The following is a 22,915-nucleotide window of genomic DNA, read 5'->3' as shown; positions in this document are numbered from 1 at the left end:
GTGTTTCTTGGAAGTATCATAAGGAAAACAAGGTCCAGTTTATTCAAAATGAATGGAACTTGTTTACTCACTTCAGTACTTCTTCCTTTTGGCCTTTTCTGTATTTTGTAGCTGCTTCTTTCCTGTTCTGTTTCTTCAGCCTCTGAAGCCTCAGAAATGGTTGCAAGCTTTTTGAAAGCCTCACCTTGAGTTTTTTGAGAAACAGATGGATAATTACAGCTCATTCCTAGAATTGTATCCTGCCCTTCTTCCAGCACTGTCACGATCTAGAGTAGGATTGCAGAACCCTGAGCAGTACAGATATTTTGAAATTTATGCCCCAGAAGCCTCAGTGAGCATGACTAGTGGTAAGAAATTGAGGAAACTGCAACCCAAAATATCTGGAAAGGTAAAAGTTTTGCTATGGAATGACCAGGTAAGAGAACTAAAAGGTTGGATGTTGCAGACAGGAGCAGGCATGGGTTACCGTAAGCAGGCTTTCCTCCATCCCTGAGATCATCCCATATCTTAGATCCTTTTGGTCTGTATAAATTCTGCTCGTCATAATGGCCATCAATTTGGTAGTCAGCAGATGGTGAACAAAATGAGCTGGTGGGACCACTTGTATACTTACAATTGGTTGTCTGACTCCTCTCCAACAATATTGGTCTACCATTATCTTAGAACTTTCAGAAAGGCAATGTAAAATCATTTGCCTACACATTGGAAGATAGAAATTGAGTGTCTCTATGTGATGGGGAATAGGAAAGGCTTGCTTTGCCAAGTTAGTTGATGTAGTTTTTAAACTGACAATTTTGGTTAAGGGAGACAGGCAATCTAAGGTATGGCATTGTAGAGCAATTTCTGGTTTATTTTGAACAATATGTATTTCTCAGAAGGACTCTAGGCAGGGTATTTTGTGATTAACTCTCATCAACTTAACTTCAACATTTGGCAGTCCCATGAATGAGAGCTTTTCAAGTCATCCTATCATCAACAAACCTGCTCAGTTCTTGTAGACTTGATTGAGTCTATTCACCTATAATGTGGTCTTCCTTTTTTAATATTGCCTTCTACCTTGCTAAGCATTATTGTTTTTTATAGTGAGTAATGTCTTGTCATGATATGACCAAAGTACAGCAGTCTCAGTTTAGTCATCTTGGCTTCTAGAGAGAGTTCAGGCTTGCTCTAGGACCCATTTGTTTGTCTTTTTAGCAATTCACAGTATCTGTAGAATTTTTGTCCTGCACCACATTTCAAAAGCTATTAGCATGTCAAATATCTAACCTTAAACTTTGAAAGTTTGCTTGAGGATTTGATTTTTTTAAAAAGCCCATGTACTATTGAGGTGATAGCTGTTGAACTGAACAAGAAACTGCACTCAGATTGGTGGAAATAGAACAGATGAAGTAGTTAGGAACTATAGCCCCAAACAGGTTAAGCGCTAGCAAAGGAATACCTAGCTGCTCTAAATGTATTCAGGTCTCTGTGACTGGATGAACTGTATCCAAGTGTACTAAAGGAACCTGTAGATCTAATCTCAGAGCGACTGTAAATATCTGAGAATTCGTGGAGAACAAGAGATGTCTGAGCAGGTTGGAAGAGAATAAATGCTTGTCATCATTTTTAAAGGGCAAAAGGGCAGACCCAAGTAACTACTAACCGGTCATCTTGCAGCGGATACCAGGAAAGGTTCTAGAGCAGATAATTAAAAACAGCCAGTCTACTTCATTGGTCTAAAAATTTAGAAATGTATTGAAATGTATTTACTGTATATACTCATTTATAAGACTAGGTTAAAAAATTGACTAAAAAAACCTAAGTCAGCTTATCCATGGGTCAATGTAGATACTGTACTTTAACTTTCATTTAAAAAAGGAATCATCCCCTGGCAGCCAATAGAACTGTTTCAGCAAGAGAGTTGTGTTCCCAGAAATCCTCACCATTGGCAGTGTTCGGAGTTGCTATTCAGTATCATCTGGAGGAATACAGAATTCCCACCGCAGTATAAAGTATTATTTACATTAATGGTGCTGTATAAATAATTGATCGTGCTGTATAAATGTGCTTGTCCTTCCTGCCTCGTGCAGACACCTAGGAAAGGCGAATCCTGTCAGAGTAAGCAGAGTGTTTCAAAATGTGGGGTTGTGACTGCTAGCTCAGAGAAAGATGGGTTAATAGCTTAATGTTAGAGTGAGTTTTTCCAATCCAGATTGATTGAATTGAATGTTGTTGGAGAAGAGTTTCTAGTGGGTTCCAAAGTAAGTGTGTGTGGGGAGGGGGGAAGGAAGGAGTTAGTTCTGTATACTCCCCACAATATATTTTTATTTGCTCAGGTTAGGCCAGAGATAATTAGTTAATTATATGAAGTATATAGTATGGACCATGCATCTGTTATTTGTCTTACAGTTTGAATCTTCAGAAGAAAATATATTTTGATGTATTGATTTTCAGTTTTGGTAACATGTCTTGTACTATATTATAGCATTCCTCAGTTGTAAAGAGAAAAATAAAGTAAGATGCTATGATTGTCTGGTCACCATTTCTTCTGTATATTGCAGAAGTGATTTTTTTAGGTTGTGAGTTTTGCATGATTGAAATAATAAAATTCATTAGATATCAGTTGTTTTTGACATCTTAGCAACTGTGGTTGCTGACTGAGATAGTGAATCCTGTGGGGAGAGAGTTAGTGGCTTGTCTTGCTGTTTTTACTGATTTTTTCCCCCAAGTGTTGTCCAGAAACACTTACATCTCAAATCAATAAAGCTCTAACAAATATTCCTCATTAAGTATAAAGGATTCTTATACATATAAAGTATAAAAGGAATGAAGATGGAAGTGTTTCAAAATAAGCTGAAAGGGTGGGACATGGATATTATGTGCTTTTGAGAAGCACAACTTTGGAAAGTGAAAGACGTTGCATCGTTGAGTCCCATCAATAGTGAGCACTGGTGTTCATGCATTATTCACATAGCCGTTTGTTATGCATCATATTGACTGGGAGATGTCGGGAGAAGCAAATGTAATGTTGCTTGCCATTCTTCCCCTTGTAACTAAGTCACACTGAAATTCAGACGAGGAAAGAGATTGCAATTCTTTTTGCATGTCTTCATGGCACTCATAGTGTCAAAGAAAAACAATGTGAACAAAAGAAGGAGACTGCGGCCCCATACAGACAGGCCAAAATAAAGCTGCTTCGGGACACTTTGGAGGTATGCTATTTAAATGTTGTATGCGTCCTAAGAATCCAGAAGTCACACCAAAGCCACGATCTAGTCCTAAGGACTGGAGCACAGCTTTGGCTCAGCTTCTAGACTCTTAGGACGCATGCAACATTTAAACAGCACACCTCCAAAGTGTCCCGAAGCAGCTTTATTTTGGCAGTCTGTGATATCAGTTTCCTTCAAGCTGCTTTCCTATTTCCTGTCCCTCTGCTCTCCAGCTAGAAATTTGGAGTAGATCTGTGTTTGATGGCTGCACTGAAATAATTGGTTATTTGGTTACAGGATGACTCATTGGTCCATTTTATCACACTCCTGTATGACAGACAGTATGGTTGAATGTAGCATTTTCAGTGTTGGACTTGGATTCCAGGAGACCACGTTTTGAATCTGCACTCAAGCCCTGTACAAAATCTCACAGGGTGACCTTGGGCAAACCACTCTCTCTGGTCCTTAAAGAAGGACAACAGAAAATTGTTGACTAAATATTGCCAAGAAAACTCTATGATAGAGGGCATGTCTGCAACAGTCAAATGAACCAGTTTCCCCTAATCTCACAATAATAAATCTCACAATAATAAACTTTTGTTTTTATCCCGCTTTTTTGTGACGAGACAATGAAAGCGGCTCACAACACATTAAAATATCCACATTCAACATTATGTCCCAAATTCCCCACCTTAAAACAGGATTAAACATGATACAATTAAAATTGGAGATTAAAATATCTATTAATAACACAATACAAAATATAATGAAGACAGAGCGGTGGGCGGGCAATCATTCTGTGGCCGGACACTTTTATTCAGGAAAGGCCTGCCAGAAGTGATCCGTCTTGACAGCTTTTTTAAAGCTGTCTGAGCTCGTAATATGACGGATCCCATCCGGTAGGCCGTGCCATAGTCTGGGAGTAATTTCAAGAGAAGGCCCTCTGAGAGGTAGCAGTTAGTCTGGTTTTTAAAGGCTGCAATAGATTCCTCCCGGAGGACCTGAGGGTGCGGGGCGGATTATATGGGAGCAGGCGATCCCTAAGATAGGTTGGACCCAAGCCATGTAGGGCTTTAAAGGTGATAACCAACACCTTGTACTGTGCTATCTGTGCTATCTAACTAATTGGCAGCCAGTGAATAGATTTTAGGACTGGTGTTATTTGGTCACGCCTAGTTTTTCCAGCGACCAGCCTGGCTGTCATATTTTGCACTAGTTGAAGTTTCTGGACTAGGCACAAAGGTAGCCCCATGTAGAGCGCATTGCAGAAATCAAGTCGTGAAGTTACCAGTGAATGTACAACAATTTCTAGGTCCTTTACTTCCAGGAAAGGGTGCAGGCCAAAGTCCTGATTACATTGTGGACTGTCTTAATGACATAAGGCCAGTTCGATATTGAATCCAGGCCATCCTTGCCTTAAACCACATTAGAAAGACTTATCCTTTTGCTCCATATTTTCCTGGGAAATCTGGAGCAATGTCAGGTGATTGTTTACATAGCGTCCCGCTGTGCTATCTGCCACTGGTGCAAGTCATTCCTGCAGAGGTCACAACGAGATACCCAACCATGTGATTGAAGTGAGGGAGTGACTTGCATCAGCAGCAGTGGCACCAGGTGGCACAATGGGATACATGTGTATACAGCCAACTGGCATCACTGGAGGGTGGAGGCAATGGGGGAATTCAGGCCAGCTTTGGGAGAAGCCTGGATTATTCTGGATGACCTAGATCCACCCCTTGTCACAATAGGTTGGGGTCAACTTGAAGGCAATGTGGTACTCATTTTGTGCATACAAGAGATGGAAATTGAAGGAAAATCTTCAGCTACAAAGACTGTTGCATCCTTTTAGTCATCAATGACAGTAACGTAGCTCTGAAAGGTAGAAGGTTTTGGTGTATCCTTTTATAATGCTTGTGCTTTTAATATAATTTTCATTCTCAATATTTGTCACAAAGCCTTTGAAGAATTTCTGTAGAACTTCAAACAATGACTTAAAATGATCACTACTCTGGGCACTAAACCTGAGTAGACACATCCCTTGCGAACCTTTGGTGAATTACTTACTGCATTACAAGTTGAGTGTCCCTTATCCGGAATTCCATAATCTGAAATGTTCTAAATACAAAAATTTATTTCATTGGTAGCTGAAATGGTGCCACCTTTTATTTCTGATGATTTAGTGTACACAAAGTTTGTTTCATGCATGAAATGGTTAAAATATTATATAAAAATACCTTCAGGCCATATATGAAACATAAATTAATTTTGTATTTCAACTTGGGTACTATCTCCAAGATAGCTCATTATGCGCATATATGCAAATACTAGTATTCAGAAATTAAAAAAAAAGCCAAATCCAAAGCACTTCCTGATCATTTCTTATAAGGGAGACTCACCTTGTATCTAATTTGTACAATAATATGATTTCATCAAGTTTCTAATCTGGATCAGAAAACCTTTATCCTGAAGGCTTTGAAACAGCTTTCTCACTTTCTGTTAATGATTGGCATACCATATATACTTGACTTTAAGTGAACTTCATGTTTAAGTTGAGGGCAGGTTTTTGCTCCCCAAAATATGGATTTTGATATGACCCATGGATAAGTGGAAGGTAAAACCTAGGGGCATGTAACAAAGGATGTAAAGGATGAAGCAAAGGAAAACGATGCCAAAGAATTTTCTGCACTGTATTTTTCACTTTCTTGAACTAAAAAATAGGAAGAAAGTTGTCTCCACAGCAGCATCATTTGGTGGGTCACTAGCTGAAAATAAATTATCTGAAAGAAAATTAAGAGCACAGTCTGTGTGAAACAAATCTATATAAATATGAAATTGTGATTTGGAAAGTCTCTGTGTGCCAAGGTAACATGGGACAGAAATTCTGCAGATATGGTTATGGAATGGGATTACTTCACTATGTAGGTAGGCATTAATTATAATGGTCTAATTGTGTAAGTATGATGATTGTTTAGACTGTAAAGAGCTAGATAATGCTTGTGTAGGCATAATGTGCTTTGAATGTTGGACTATGATTCTGGAGACCAGGGTTTGAATTCCTGCTTAGCCATGGAAACCTGCTGGCTGATCTTGGGCCAGTCACACAGTCTCAGAAGAAGGCAAAGGCAACCCCCCCTGAACAAATCCTGCAAAGAAAACCCCAATATAGGTGTGCCTTAGAGTTGCTGTAAGTCGGAAATGATGTGAAGACAACAGCAGTAACATGTAGAAAAGTTAATGCAAAGTGTGTGATTTTAGTGCTTTGTTGACCACTCAGTAAGACAGTGAACTGTATTATACTACCTTCAGTTCTCTTAGGAGTTTATGCTTCTGTGATGCAGCATACTTCGAAGTAAGTGCCATTCTATTTAGTACTCTGTTGGTCTGCACAGCTCGTAAACTTTGTCAAATAGCAGAAAGTCTCAATAAAGTCTTTTCTATTTAAGAAAATCAAATTCCAGTCTATAAAATGGCTATGTATCTGGAAATCTTAAATATATATTGAATAGAACTAGTCATAGAACTAAATCCACTGGTGAAGTTTATATTTGGAAATTGTCTCTAGTTTTAAAAGTCTGTTTTTAGGGATTCAGTATCTACTATGCAGCAATGGTTCCACCCAGTGGTGATTCCATAGTTATACACTGAATTTTCCCAGTTTTATTTCACACAACAATTCTATTAATTTAACATTTGGCTTGAATATAAAATGTGAACATAACGTATAAATGTGTTCTTTCTCTCATAGCACCATATTCTACCCTAGATTACCAGTTCAAATGATTTTGAGTGATACTGTGGAATGATCTGCAGAAGTACTTGTTAAATATGAATTTAGCTAATTGTAAATACAGTAATGAGTTTAGTTTGAAATATTAAACCAAGATCCATAGGTAGGCCAATTAACACAAAGAAATAAAGAAGTAGCAAAGCCCGGAACAGATCCCTCGTGTAAACGGGGCGCACTGTACTTTAAACTGATTTCACAGGGCTTCTTTTGTCCTTTTAAGAATCTTTCCTCCTTATATAGGAATCTAAACCCTTATTTCCAGCTGCACTCCTGGCAGTTCTGTGACATGCTTCTCCATGTCACTGAATTTCCTTTGTCCTTTTAAACCTTTTTTCCCTACATGGGAGTCTGGATCCCATCAAGCATCATATCTCAGTTCTAACTGCGCTCCAGACAGTTTCTGACACACTCCTCTCCTTAACCGCTCCTCCTCCTTTTTATATTTGCTTATCAGGCAGGGACCTCCTCAATCTTTTTACCATCCTGTCTCCGATTGGGGGCTCTGAGCATTCCAAGCTTGGAGCCAAGGGCTTGCCAGGGTGGGATTTTCTTCCATGAGCACGAGGATGGGACAGAGATTAGAGCTCAGATTATAAGATCCAAGAACCAGATGCTTCCTGCTAGGAACACGTGGGCCATGGCTTCCACCTTTTGAAGCAAAAAGAAGAATCACTGTGGTTGCTGTAGCAGAGAAAATGCATGCCTATCGAGGTCTGGCTGCAAGAATAATTAAATAACTGATTCATTTCAGTCTCCGGATGCTCAAATCCATGGCTACCAAACCTGCAATTAGCAAGGGCTCACTGTATTGCAAGATAATTAAGTTAATTCCCAATTTCTTGAGTAATTGCCTGTCATATCAGAATTCATATTTGCTTTTCAAATAAAATCCATAGGTTGGTTAGCTTTTAAAGTTGACCACTTCTGGGAACAGAGTCTCTGTTCTGCTCTGAAGGATATCTGATAAGACACTTGCTACGTTAAAAAGTGATTTTCCAGAACAGAAAGAAATGCACATATGAATTTGCAGATATACCATATTATGGTAAAGCCACCAAGTTGCATAAATCATTTGCCCTACATTGGTGAAGGTGTGAAAACAATGTGAGTCTGGTCTGCAATGTATATACATGAGGAGGAGACTCTAAACTGGCAAACACATATATTTTGGTTTTTGAGAGACAAATATTATCAAATAGGCATTCACAAATAAATGATAAAGGAAACCTGGAACTATTCTCTATGATAAAGGAACTCTTGTATCTTGCATAACTTTGTTGTAGACATATTTGAAAACATGGTATTAATTTCATTGGTTTTAAGTTTGCTCCAAGTTGTGCTATCAGAATGTCTTAAGAATGAACATTTTTTAAAAAGTGAGATGGCTTATATGAAAGTAACCAATCCATTATAATGATAACACTGTAGCATGTTTTAAATTTTATAGTGACACTGTAGAATGTTTTAGATTTTTCTTATTACGGTACTATTATCATATAGTTACCTGACAATATATTTTCAATTACAAAAACAAAATAATTGAAATATGTATAATTAGGATGCCAAGTTCTGCACAGAGCCTTGAGTACTCTACTTGTAGCATCAGTTTTCATGAAGTGTGAGAGGCTGGAAAGACTGAAAAATGATGTGGCCAATGCAACATTGCCAATTCTCAATGGCAATTGTATGCAGAGACCTTAGGGTCTTGATCACTGTAAATCTCTTATTAAATATTGTCTGATTTAGCCTTATTTTTTTACATTTTCAAAGCAACAAATTCATATTTTATAGGAATTTGTTTGTTTTTGGTATGTATACTCGTCCCTTCACTTTTGTGGCTTTGACTTTTGCAGATTTGGTTATTAATATATTATCTCTAGGAATATCTAGGTCCTCCAGCACAACTCTATGGTCAATTTTAACCAAAAGTCTCACTGAAGGACCTAGAGATTCCTAGAGAGAATACTCCACCAGGCATTTGTAGCTCTTCCAGCGCAATTCTGTGGTCAGTGTCCGGCAGCTGTTGACCACAGGGTTGCAGTGGAAGACCTAGAGATTCCTAGAGAGGTGTTCTCTCAGCTAAAAACATAGTGTTTTTTGTTATTTGCGGTTTTCCCACATTCATGAGTGTCCTGTGCCCCTAATCCCAGCGGATGTGAAGGGATGAGTGTATGAGTATATATCAAACAGATGTAAAAAGGTAGTTTTAAAACTTATATTTGATAAGGTTATCAACTTACATTAGTAGAAGAGAATCGTGATTATGTAGTATAAACCAGTAACTGTAGAGCTAGTCCCTTTTGGCAGCCAGGAAATTGGGATTAGTTGTGAAAAATTTTGTCTGCAATATATATATGTGCGCATGCATGCGCACGCCATATGGATGTCAGTGTATTTCAGCAGTGACCATACAGTTATTTCTAGAAACTACATAAACTGACTATTAAGACAAGAGTCCTCCTCCTTTGTTTTCCTTACCATCTGTACTTGGACAAAATTCTGGAGGAACCTAGTTCAAATAGTCTATTACCCTAGAATTGGTACTGCCTTATAGAAATCATGATGTATAACCTAAATGCAACTTCCCCCATTTATTATTGTTACTTTCTTTTGTAATGATACAATTTCTTTTGTAATGATAAGATTTGTTTTTAATCTAAACTTTTTATATATCCTACTAAATAGACTATTTTCTTTTAACAGGTACCTGTCAGATGAAGGAATCGAAGCTTGCACAAATTCATCTGATAAAGTCAACATAAATGATATTATCCTGATTGCACTTAATGTAGGTAGCATTTGTTAACTTTTCAAACTACTTTTATAAATTGTAACAGCCATTGATTGTGACTGTTAGCTTATCAGTTGGATGATAACAGTACAAAATATAGTTCTAAACCTCTTACACGTATTATAAATATTACTAGAAAAAATTAAACCAATCTAGAATACAAAATGTTTACATGGTAGATTTAAAGATAAAATTATTATTGGTCAAAGAGCCTTAGTATAGCATTTTCTATCTTGTTTATATTGTTGGCTTTATATAAATTGGATAAATCAAGTTTGATGTACTATTCTTGTCATCACAGTACAGTCCGCCCTCCGTATCCAAAGACTTGCCATCTGCGGGTTTGAGCATATGCGGATGGCAAGCCTGTGGGGGGTGTTGGTGTTGATGGTGTTAGAGGAGGAGGGAGGAGGAGGGTGAGGAAGGGTGGAGAAGAGAAAGAGGAAGAAGAAAAGGAGGATGAGTAGCAGCAGAGCAACAGAGGGGGGTAAGAAGAAGAAGAGAAAGTGGAGGATGTGGGGAAGCGGAGGAAGGAAAAGGAGGAGGAAGAGCAGAGAAGAGAAGGAGAAAGAAAAGGAGGACGAGTGGCAGCAGCGCAATGGAGGGGGAAAGAGGAGGAGGAGGAAGATGGAGAAGGCAAGGTAAGAAGAGGAGGAGGAAGTACAACAGTAGCAGCGATGGGAAAGGAGGAGGAGGAAGAGTGAAGAGGAGGTAGGAAAGAGAAGGAGGAGAAAGAGCTGTGGCATTGACGATGGGGGAAGAAGAGGGAGAGGAGGGGGAAGGAGGAAGAAGAGGTACCCCACTGATGTCGGCTGCAGTGACAACTGTGAGGCTGACATCGGGGAGGGGGCGGGGGCAAAGTGCCATTGTCGCGCCACCATTGAGTACTATGGGACTTGAGCATTCACGGATTTTGGTATCCTCAGGGGGGTGTCTGGAACGGATCCCACTGAAGAGTAATCATTTTGTTGGTGGGGTTCAAGAGGATAAAATGTATTTTCCCATAGTGTTATTGAAATCTAAATAAGAGAGATAAAGATAACTGTTTAATTTCATGGAACAAGGTCGAAGTAGCTGTCATACCATGTTCTTATTTTTCAAAATAATTTTCCACCGTTATGCTCCTACTGTATGCAAGTTATTTAATTTGTTGTGGCTGATGCTTTATGTCAAAGAGGTCCTTCCTCAGAAGCAGAATTTAAAAATCTATCAGACTTAATATACTGCACTGTCTTCATAGGATAGGGAAATGATCAGATAGGCATGTTTTACTGTTGCATGACATGCTGTTTGTGTGCTTGAGAAACAGCATAAGGAAAGTGTAAAGTAATCATGCGTGGTGATGTCAAGATTTCTTTTTAGGGGAGGGGAGCTACTCCCTGGGTTCCTAAAGCTTCATTTGGTATATCCCACTCACTGCCAGGGATGGGGTCATGCATTTCTGGAATGCTTGCATATGCTAAAAAAAACTATTTATGTAGTCTTGAAGAGGGGGCTGCAGTCTGAGGAAAGCACAGATATAAACCTGCACAAAAATCATTTCAAGTTTCTTCTTGCTTACAGAGCTCCTGGGATCCAGTAACATTGCCAAATATCACTTATGTGACCCCATGTGTGCATGTGAAAATAGTAATTTTAATGACATTTGTTTTGCCCTTTAGGGGGTGAGTTACCGGTATGTTTCACTGTAGAATAGGTTATTTCTTACTATGAACTATATATATTTCCCTCCTGGTTTTATCTTGAGAAACTACTAAAATTTATTCAGTTTTTTATTTTATTTTATATTTAGACAGACTTAAGAGCCATTGGAAAGAAGTTCCTCCCCAGTGATATCAATGGTGGAAAGTTGGAAAAGGTAATAAAACTTGCTGCTGTTATACTTGTACTTGTCTACTTGGCTCTTCAGCTATCCTCACTGAGTAGGTTGGTTTGTGTCTGTGTCTCATTTCTTTCTTTGCCCTGTTCACCACAACCATGTTGTGAGTATCTACTCCTCAGAATTACTTGACTGTTATTTGAGGCCAGATGTTTGCCCCTTTTTGTTATCTCTCCCCTTATGGCAATGACACAGCATGGGTCAAGAGAAGCATGGGTGTGGCTTTGAAGTACATATAATATTTGCCTATCTTTGGTAATTAAATATATGTGGGCTGCTTTTCAAACAGACAGAGAAGCAGAATAGTATTTTAATGTTGTTTGTTTAACTGGTTTTGGTATATTGTTACATAACAAACTTTTACTAACTTTGTAAGCAAGAAATATCTGACCTACTGATAAAGGTTTTCAGCCATTTCCTAAATACATTATACAGATATATTGCATATGTACTGCAAAAAGCTCATATTTTCCTGCTGATGGTTTATCTTGTATTTTAGAGTTAATGAAATGACACCAAATCAGGAGTTTCAAATAATGGTTGTACCACATACTTGAAGACACTATACTTGCTTTTATTTAAGTTTTCTATCATTTAACTGTGTAATCACAATTTGGATGAATGCAGTTGCTCCATAAGTGTATTTCTCATACTTTATATAATATTTTTTTCTCTAAAGGACAAGGGTTGGGAAACAGCATAAATATACCGTAGTTCTTCATGGAACTGAGAAGCATGAATTACAAACCTCAGCCACAAGATGGCTATGTTTGATTAAATTTGAAGAGAAATGTTGTATATATGTTGAATAATAGCAAACCTTTCTGTGAATAGACTTAAAACATTGCAAATTTGTATCATGTTCATTTAAAGATAAGAAGGATACCTAATTTTCAGTGATTTGTCTGAACTGTTTACACATATTTGGAATTTATTGAATGACCTGCAATTAGCACTTTTCATTATATGATTTTTATGTGGAGTAAGATGAACTATCAATCTTTCCTGCAAGAAACATATGTTTGGGTAGAAAAGCTTTAGAGGTTAAGTAGTAAAGTTATCATTTCCCTCCACTTCATTACAGAGTCTAATGATTATATAGTATCTGAGCTCAGAAATTATACTTTGGGTTATATTTTAATGTGATGAGTGCTAAAGTAAGAATATCAGGATATGAAATTAACTGGTTGAAGCAGAACATATCTGGATGAATCCATGGGATGGGGAGGAGAAAGATTTCATAGGTCCAAAACACACTACAAAAATACTCCAGTTTCAGACCGCTTTAACTGCCCTGATTCAGTGCTAGGGAATCCTGAGAATTGTAGTTTATTGTGACAACAGAGGCCTATGACAGAGAAAGCTAAATGTCTCACAAAATTATTCTTCCCAGAACTGCCAAGCGTTGAACCAGGGTAAATAAAGTGGTCTCAAAATGGATTATTTCTGCGGTGTGTTACACAGGGAGGCTTTGGAATTGAGACACATTACTAATTTACAGGTAGATTTTTCATTTTTGAGTGTCTGTGGATGAAGATGAGTGCTTTTAAAGTGAGACCCAACCTGTGATCAAAACAAATCTTTAGGCATGCCCAAGAATTTGGATTTTTTTTTCCCCATGAAATTTTTGACTCTTTTTTTCTCCTTTAGAATGCACACTTCAAATGGCTTTAGAAAGCTTGCAGTTTGAAAGATAGTTCCTTGTTCCATGGTAAGCGATACTGTTTGTGAGAGAACTCAGATTCCCTTTCCATACACAGAACTAGGTGTACAGGTCTTTGGATCCTACCCAAGTACACAAAGAAAGATTCCGAAATGTTTTATTATAACTGGGCAATAGCCATAGCAATACTGGGTCAGTTATAGCCATAGATAGAGACAATACTTTATACATAGTTGGCAATAAAAAAAAAATTCATTGATATAACAAAAACAATCCTGGGTTTTTTAGGCAATCATGTAAAACATCAGTTGGAATAAGGCTTTTTCTTTTCAGTCAAGTCTATCTAGATCCTTCTTCCTTGGTGTTTTCAAATTCTCAGATTGTTGGTGGCAGTTATTTGTGTGCCATATAAATGTTTGCTGGAAATGACAGACCAATTCTGGTTATCAAGATATAGCAGTTGTTGGTGGATTTGGATGGAAACATTAACAATTCCTTATTGTCTGATAGAATGTCAGGACTTGACTTTGGAATGCTTGTGGCCAACTGTGGGTTATTTTCTAAAGCCTAAACGTAATTGTTAGTCCCAGCTAAAGTAGACCTATTAAACCAGTGATAGTTTAGTACCTCAATATTGGTGTAGGTTCTGATGCTTCATTCATTCTACTCTAATTGACACTAGCCATTGAATTTTGGCCAAAGGGCTGTTTGGAATTCAGAAGACTTCATGTTCAGTTTAATTTGGTTTTTTGAACTTCTTTCATTTTGGAAAAGATTTGAGGGGGCTACAAAACCAGTTTTTCACAGGATATATCATGTGTTTTTGGTAAGAAAAGAATAAAATTATTAGCTATGACAGTGCCTTTATTTATTTAGTAAACAGCAACAACAAACATAATAGATGTCGAGGGGAGGGCTAGTGGTTACTTAATAGCGCCTGCTCATGTTGTAATAGCACAAAATTGAACAAAGCAAATAATATTAATACTTTTGTGCTTGGTCTTCACAGCTAGAAGGCCCATGTGTGCTGCAGATCCAAAAAGTTCGTAATATAGCTGCACCAAAGGACAATGAGGAATCTCAGGCTGCTCCCAGAATGCTGCGCTTGCAGATGACTGATGGGCACACAAGCTGCACTGCAATAGAATATAAATACATGTCCAAAATAAGGTATACAATGCTAATTTTTGCTTTAAATAGACTTAACCTCACTTTACAAGTTAGGCATCTCAAAACAGAGTGAAATACAGTTGGCCCTTATACACAGATTTTTTAATACACAGATTCAAGCATCCATGGTTTGAAAATATTCAAAAAAAAAGTATAAATTTCAAATATCAAACCTTGATTTTCCATTTTTATAAGGGACACCCTTTTGCTATGTCATTATATTTAATGGGACTTGAGCATACATGGATTTTGTTATTCACGGGGAATCTTGGAAGAAACCCCAACATATAACAAGGGTCCACTGTATATAAAACATTCATTTGTTTATAAGATATTCTGAAGGTGAAATTTTGTTTCTGAAATTAGGAAGACATTTTCCTGTATGAAATCTTTTTACAACCTTTTTTTTAAAAAACTTCTGATTTGTTTCTCAAAAGAATAATGGGGGCCAAGATTTCCCATATCCTGTAGTGTTCCTTGATTTCCCTGTACAAAACATACAGAGGTACATTGTAAAGTATAAGCTTTAATTAAAAAAATTGAATTTAAACAACCTTAGGATGAAACGTTAAATGTACCTATCATTGTTTAGATTCCTGTGGCAACTTTCTGACAACGTTTATTGTATCCATTCAGATAATTGGCTGGAGCTTGATGTAGGCCATTAACAATAAATCCATCTGTCAAACTACCTTAGTTGGGTATGTGAAATGAAGTGAAATTCATAAAGGCTACTGGATTGGGTATGTGAAATGAAGTGACACTGTGTTCATAAAGGCTACTGGAGTAGGACTGGCATTAACTGACACTTAATTTGTCTATGGGTGTGCAGAAAGAGAAACAGTGGATGTTGATAAGCATGCAAGTGACTCATAAATTATCTGAGGAAGTGAGATTCTTAATAAGAAATTTTGACACATGTGAATTAGTAGTTTTTGATTTCCTTTCTTAAGTATCACCGTTCTTGTTTTATGTGACAACTACCCGTAACTACAAATTTTGTTATACTATTAACCATTACTTCTTTTGCCAGCACCACCATAATGCAAGTGAGCTGTATAGGTGGTTCATAAATACAGACTACAGCTGAAGTAGTTGGTAGTAGTTGGGTAAAGGGAAAATAGTATTCCCATCCTTGCCTTTCTGCAAAGGGATCTTGTAGCACCATTAAGACTAACTTAGTGAATCTGGTGGCATGAGCTTTGGTAGACTTGAGCCTCCTTCCTTAAATGCATAAGAAAGAAGTAGGCTTCTTTCTTTCATTTAGTATGAAAGGTGCTACAAGGTCGCTTTGCCTACTGATTTTCCAGACTGGGGGAAAATAAGATACTGGCCATATAAAGTGGCTTCTAACGGCTTTGAAACCTGGCTGTTCAGACGATGCACAAGGTGAGAGCAGCTGGGAAGCAAAACAAAACCATGCCCCAGGATTAAAAACTGAAGCAAAAAGAAACTGAGATACTCTGACTCAAGGTGGAAAATGCTCATTGTCACACAGGCAAATAAACAGTCCGGTTCCAGTGCAGCATTGCAGCAAAACAAAAATGTGATTGTCAATAATGCAGTGGATATAATTACAGTTGGACCTCTGTATTAGCAGAGGATCTATTCTGGATCCCCGTGGATACCAAGATCCATGTATGCTCAAGCCTCATTAAAATTAATGGTGGCATGGTGTGTGTGCACCTGCTCGCACATTTGCGTGCATGCACCACCATTAAGCAAAATGGGAGCTTGCCAGCCACAGATGGTTAAACCGACGGGTGGCAAGTCTGCCGATAAGGAGGACAGACTATAACATACCCAAACCAGATAGTCCGACAGGGGCATGGGGTGAAGGAGAGGGTGAAGGGAGCATGTATGGGGGCCCTGCATGACTGTTATTTGCCAATGTATCACTGGGTACACTAATGTACTATATTGGTAGTGCATTGTACGTGAAACTGTGTGGCCACCATATGGCCATCCATCCAATGGAATGACATCTGCATGGAAAGAGAGATTATTATTATTATTATTATTATTATCATCATCATCATCATCATCATCATCATCATTATGCTTTATTTATATAGCACTGTAGATTTACACAACACTGTATATGCAGTCAGTAAAATAGTTAAAAAATAAACCTGCCAATGACGTACATTCTACAAAATAATTGCATAATACATATAAAATAAAACATAATAATACAGGAAAAGGTTCAATGAAATAAGGCAGACAACAAATTAAAAGCATCACATAACAATCACACAATGTCTGGGAACGCTTCCCGAACAGGATAGTCTTCAATTCATTTAAGTGGGTCACAAGCAGTGTGTTTGTGCAATGGTCTGTGGGTGTTCAGCCCACCTTGGGAGTGGGTGGTAAGGACAGCGGGGTTTCAACCCACTTCCAGAAAACGTAGGATCTAGCCTAGGATCCAGCTTTTTCCTGCCTGTCTGCTCTGGCCCTAACATGGCTATGTATTTGGATCCTTGTTTTAAGCATGCCACCCTAAAAGTAAAAGTTTGCTGTCATGGGGCTCAGAGGGCTTCCCATGGCTACTCCATCTCTCTGCTTGAAGAATCCATTGTCCCACTGGAAGTAGCTCTCTTATACAGTGGATTCTAGGATCAGAGAGATGGGGTATCAATGGGAAGCCCTCTGAGCCCCGTGACAGCAAGCTTTTATAAGGAACACTTTGAAAAGCAAGCCCTGGAAACACACCAAAAGAGCCCACAACATGGTTCAAATATGTGGATGACACTTTCTCCATCTGGAGCCACGGAGAAGAAGATCTGACTGTGTTTCTGAACCACTTGAACAACATCCACCCGAACATCCAATTCACGATGGAAAAAGAAAAGGAAGGAACATTGCCATTCTTGGATATCCTGGTCATCCACAAATCAAACCAACATTTTGGCCACACTGTATACAGAAAACCTACACACACAGACAGATACTTATACAAGACGTCCAACCATCACTCCAGACAAAAAAGAAGCACAATACAAACACTGGCAGACCAGGCAAAATTGATCTGTGAACACCACTTCCTGGAAGATAAATTGAAGCACCTAGATTGGGCTCTACAGACTAATGGTTACTCTAGGTCATATATCAGAAGGATTGGCAGACCCAGAAAAACCCATAAGAGTGAAGACAAAGAACCACCCAAAGGGCATAAACTTTTCCAGAACATGGCCACATAAACTCAAAAACCCACCAAAAAAAATAACCCTTTGTGAAAAAGGTTATCATAATTCCATATATTGTGGTATTCCTCTGTTTTCAGGAACAGGATTAATTCACACCCAAGTAATCTTGAGTTTGAACATGGCTTTTGAAGTGATTGAGAGCTGATTTTGTTAATGTATTCTGTCAGTATGATGGATGAGAATACCAGCTGAAAACTGACAACATAATGATTGATATTTTGTAGATGCTGCAGCCATGAAACTGCAATTTATGTTTACCTTTTTTGACACTGAACAATGGATACACTTGATAAAAAGTGTAGACTAAAACATGTTTTCAAGGAGTGCTGTCAGAAGCAATCTTCTTGCATAAAGTGTTAGTAGATGGGCTATACCATCTTCTCTTGTCTTTTAGATGCACCATAAAATACAATTTTGTATAATTGCAGTGAGTTCTTTCTGATGAGAATATAAAATATTTGCAGATATTTTATGCTTAAACACAGCATACTGCTGGGAAAGTGCTATAACTAGCCAGTGTTGGAAAAGTTACGTAACAGATAATCCATATACATGATTTAAAATTTAGTGCATATAAGATGATTTATCATAATATAACTGATCCTTCTCTTGAATACTTTCCTTACATTTAGTCTGAACACTCCTCCTGGAACCAAAATTAAATTATTGGGAATTGTGGAAATGAAAAATGGCTTCCTTCTTCTGGATGAGAGCAACACAGTAATTCTTGGAGGTGAAGTGGAACATCTTATAGAAAAGTGGGAGTTACAAAGGGTGAGGTAACATGATGCTTTTCCTACCTTAAGCTGAATGTTAAACTTCATCTTGCTTTTTAGATATATTGAAATGGTGATATATTGTGATACAGGAAAAACAAAGAAAGACCTACCAATTATTAAAAAAGCATATTGTGTGACCACAAATACAATGAAACCAATTCTAAGCACAGGGTTCAGATAACAGATTAATTAAAGTGATATATTCAAAATTAGAATGCCTGGGAAAAGCAATACTGAATACTGAAGAGTGAGTCTCCCTTGTCTGAAATGCTTGAGACCAGGTGTGTTTTGGATTTTGTTAATACAGTGGCCCCTCCTTATCCGCGGACTTGCCATCTGCGGATTCAAGCATTAGGGCAAGGTGGACTCAGGAGGGGATCTGGGCACTGGGCTCTGCTTTTGGGATGCCCAGAGAAGAGAGGTGGAGGAAGAGGAGGGAGGAATGGTGGTCTGCTGGCTTCAGGGCAGGTAGCTCCAGAAGTAGCAGGCATGGAGCACGGAGGAGAGGAGAGCCCAGGCAGCGTGGGTGCCTACTGGCCCATTCGCCTCAGCCAGGAGACTGTCCTGGACACTGCCCTCTGGTCTGGCAGGGGAAGTGGGGAGTGAGAGGGGGTAGGCAGAAGGCGCACCTTCTCCTCAGTGAGGGAGGGGGGCTGCTCTTCTTCTCCCTCCCTCCTCCTTCTGGTCAGGCAGGGTTAAGCCTGGGCTGGACTGGGTTGGTCAGTCAATCATTTCCCCCCTCCCAGCGGGCTGGCCATAAATCCCAGTCCCCTGACACACAGAGAGATGTCCCTCCCTCTCCCTTCTGCGAAGACGTGAGCGGAGTCCCCACCATCCCTCACTCTTTCTTGCCTTCCTTCTCTCTTTCTCCTCTGCCTCTGCTTTTGCGGCGCCGTGGAGCCCCCCCCCCCCCCCGCCGCCCAGGGATCCCTTCCTCCCTCCCTCCCTCCTTCCTTCCCCACATGCGGCTCCTTCTTCCCTCTAGAGTTGCAAATGTGACAGCACTGCTGCCGCCGGAGGGGCTCCTGGTCGAGGGAGGGCATGGATTACCCAGGACATGTCCCCTCCAGGCAGGACACACACCTTTTTGCATTGCCCAGGAAGGAACTTAAGCATCTATGGATTTTATTATCCATGCGGGGGCCCAAGATCTCTCTCACTCTCTCTTTCCTCTCCCTCCCTCCCTCCCCCCCCCCCTCTCTTCTCTCTCTCTCTATTATATTATAATATATATATGGACTTTTGGAATATTTCCCATTTATAATGATTTGTCCTGGCACTGGGACCTGTCTAAAACATGAAATTCATTTATGTTTTTACACTTATAAACATCACCTGAAGGCAATTTTATACATAAATATCTTTAATAGTGTTTTCTCTGCATGAAACAAAGTTTGTGACCCATCAGAAAACAAAGGTGTGACTATTTCAACCACTCGTGGAGGATTTTAGAGTATTTTGGGATTTTGGATACAGGATACTCAATCTGCACAAAAATCTTTGTATAGCAGGATAGCCAGAAATCTACAAGTACAAAGAATGTGATATTGCAAGAATGAAATAAAATGCATGGATATTACCATGTCAAGTGTTCTAAAATTTGCGAACACAACATATTGATAGTCCCGTCAGTTGAATAGTTCAATAGTACATGAGTATATAACAACAAATAATAGTGTGAGGAAGATATGCACCCTGTGAATCATCCTGGGTTTATGTTATCATTTCAAGCCTTCAGTATGATGATAAATATCAGTTGTTGAAAAAAAAGTTGTTAAACAGCATAGGTTCCTCCCTGATACAAAACCTGAACTCATCAGAGACATGCTTTCTTCTTTGTAATGATAAATATCAGGTGTTCAGAAAAGTAGTTGAGTATCATAGGCTTACTGCCAAAAAAAACCCCACACCTGTGAATAATATTATAATAATGCATTCCATGAGAAATAAACCATGGTAGAAATAAACATGTTTATTGGCGTGATATAGAAACCAGTTTAATTGAAGGCAGAAAACAACACATGGACTGCAGTCTGTTTGCCACCCAGGTTTGTTTTTGTGGTTTCAAAACTGTTGCTGCTCTTGTGAACCTCCAGGAGTAACAATTTTTTTCTAAATCCAGATAGACATGTTTTAAAGATAGAAAGCATTTTTCGTAAACCAGAAATGAATTTTCAATCGCTTTTGTTTCTATAAAAATGATTTCATATAAAAAAATAGGAAGTGAAGCTTGCAGCAAATGCCAGAGATAGCCAAGTTGGCACCTTGAGCTGTCATAGTTGTTCTTCTGTGATTTTTTTTTATCATAAATGACTTTTGAAACCTTAGATGTTGCAAAGCCCATTTATTATTGAAAAATGGGGGAAATTGATTATGGAATATTTTCTTTTAGAATAGTGTGTAAAATGTTTAATATAAGGCTTAAATATTACTCCCCCGCACATTATTTCTGTGTGTACTGTATGTACAGTACTGTGTACAGTATGCCACATCACCTGGCACTGTAGAAAACTGGAAGAGGCAAACTAATTTTTTTTCTTTTAATGATGTTGGTTATTACTTCTGTTCTTATTGTGTGTTATTATTTTTAATAGGCCTTCTCCCACAAATCTACAAAATTAAAACTAGCCCCTTCTACAGTTCAAAATCTAGTAGATCCATCTGTAATGAAACACCCCCCCCCCCATAGATTGACATTTCTGGAAATGTTTCATCTCTAATAGACAGTAATAAGCTAGATATGTGATATGTAGTGTGGAACAATCAATAAACCCCCAACCAAGAGAATTGCTGAAGTAACTACAGCTGAGTACAAGTGATTCTGTAAATATATTTTTGGAACACATTGCCTGTGCAGGTAGGTTGCTGGTTAAATTGATGCTTCTGATAAAAGTGATTTTAGGCTAGCCCTAGAGTCCCTTAGACTCAACGTCTTCCAAATCGGCAATATGGGAATAATACTTAGTAGGATGAGATAATATATGTCGCATTGTAGTAATATTCTAAATCACTGTATGATCGTGATCAATGGATGAAGAGTTGAGTGCATAAAAGCTATTTATCCTGGAAAGGCAATTCAGTAATTAGAATCCTGGAGTTGGAAGAGATCACAAGGCCCACTCAGTCCAACCCCCCTGCCATACAGGAACTCTCAATCAAAGCATATCTGACAGGTGGCTATCTAACCTCTGTTTAAAGACCTCCAAGGAGGTCTTACTATAAATTAGTTTAAGCAAAACTCATTTACTTATTAAATTCTAATTTAATAAAAGTTCAGTAGTACATGAACCTACACACCTGTTGTTCACAGACAACAATAATCCAATTTAGTGGTGAAATCTAGCTTACAGTTTGCAACCCTAATACTGTTGGTTTGTCTTTGCTAGAGAAGACAAGAATGGGATGGTGGAGGAGCAAACCTCAGCTTGTTAGTGGAGTTACAAGCCAGGAGCACTGGTTTGAGCTCAGTACTAAGTATTTGCTACCTGATCAGTTTTTGGTTATTATAAACACTTCCATGTGAAGAGAAGTCAAATGGTCAATGTGGACTAGTATTTTGCACATAAGAAATCAGTCAGAATCCTGTGTAGTTCTGCCTTATTAAATGAGGCCTTTGTATTCTGCTACTTAAACAGTTGGTATGGGGGAAGTATTACTAAATTTCTGTTTAACACTAGCTTGTGTTCTTTGGCAACTGCCTTTGAATGGCTATATCCCCGTGTGTTTTAGAGTTACTAAGGTATTAAACATAAAACAATATTTTTGCTCTGCATAGTTTTGTCATCCTAAATTTCATTGAATCCATGTCATGTTCTATTGTAAAATGACATTATGGTTTTCTTTATAGACATGAGCAGCTCATGTCCACAAATCTGAAAATATGTACTCATTTTGCTTGCTTAGGAGGTCTTCATTTTCTCTTCAGTTGTTCCAAGTCATATGAAACATGGCTTTCACATCTGTGAGGAGGGAACAGTTCTTGAGGCATATGCATAGAACATCTGTGGCCCAAATAAGTCTCATGAATAAGTTGGTAGGTGCAGGGAATGGTAGGTAGGAGGGGGGGGGAAAGTTTCTTATACCTCTTACTGCAGTATTGAATAGATGCCAATTCCTTGCTGTACAGTTTTTTTCTTTTGCCAGTTAATGAAAACATTTTTCATTTTACAGAGCTTATCAAAACACAACAGAAGTAACATAGGAACAGAAGGTGGCCCTCCTCCCTTTGTGCCTTTTGGGCAGGTATGATAGACTTTTTAATATACTTCAATCTTTGTAATATTACTTTTAAACTAATACTAGTTTCAGTTACATTAATTTCAAAATAATACTACTTTGAAGCAATAGTAATTATTGCTGTTTTGGTTTAACCCACCTGTTACCCTAGAATATCATGGCAGTATGAAATATATAAACCAAACTAAAAATGCCACAATATCATGCAGTTCAGTA

General features: G+C 38.4%; 1 protein-coding gene across 1 annotated transcript in view; it reads left to right on the top strand.

The window, feature by feature from the left end:
- Positions 1-22,915, top strand: part of TDRD3 (tudor domain containing 3) — a 97,789-nt gene that overhangs the window by 17,926 nt on the left and 56,948 nt on the right. Inside the window, exons 2-6 of the mRNA XM_042458429.1 lie at positions 9,679-9,763; positions 11,559-11,624; positions 14,318-14,478; positions 18,317-18,458; positions 22,634-22,705. Of these exons, the coding sequence (XP_042314363.1) occupies positions 9,679-9,763; positions 11,559-11,624; positions 14,318-14,478; positions 18,317-18,458; positions 22,634-22,705 (526 nt within the window). The remainder of the gene's footprint in view (positions 1-9,678; positions 9,764-11,558; positions 11,625-14,317; positions 14,479-18,316; positions 18,459-22,633; positions 22,706-22,915) is intronic.

Source organism: Sceloporus undulatus, chromosome 3, assembly GCF_019175285.1.
Source record: "Sceloporus undulatus isolate JIND9_A2432 ecotype Alabama chromosome 3, SceUnd_v1.1, whole genome shotgun sequence".
NCBI lineage: Eukaryota > Metazoa > Chordata > Lepidosauria > Squamata > Phrynosomatidae > Sceloporus > Sceloporus undulatus.
The sequence above is the reverse complement of the archived record's forward strand: the minus strand, read 5'-3'. Positions and strand labels throughout refer to the sequence as shown.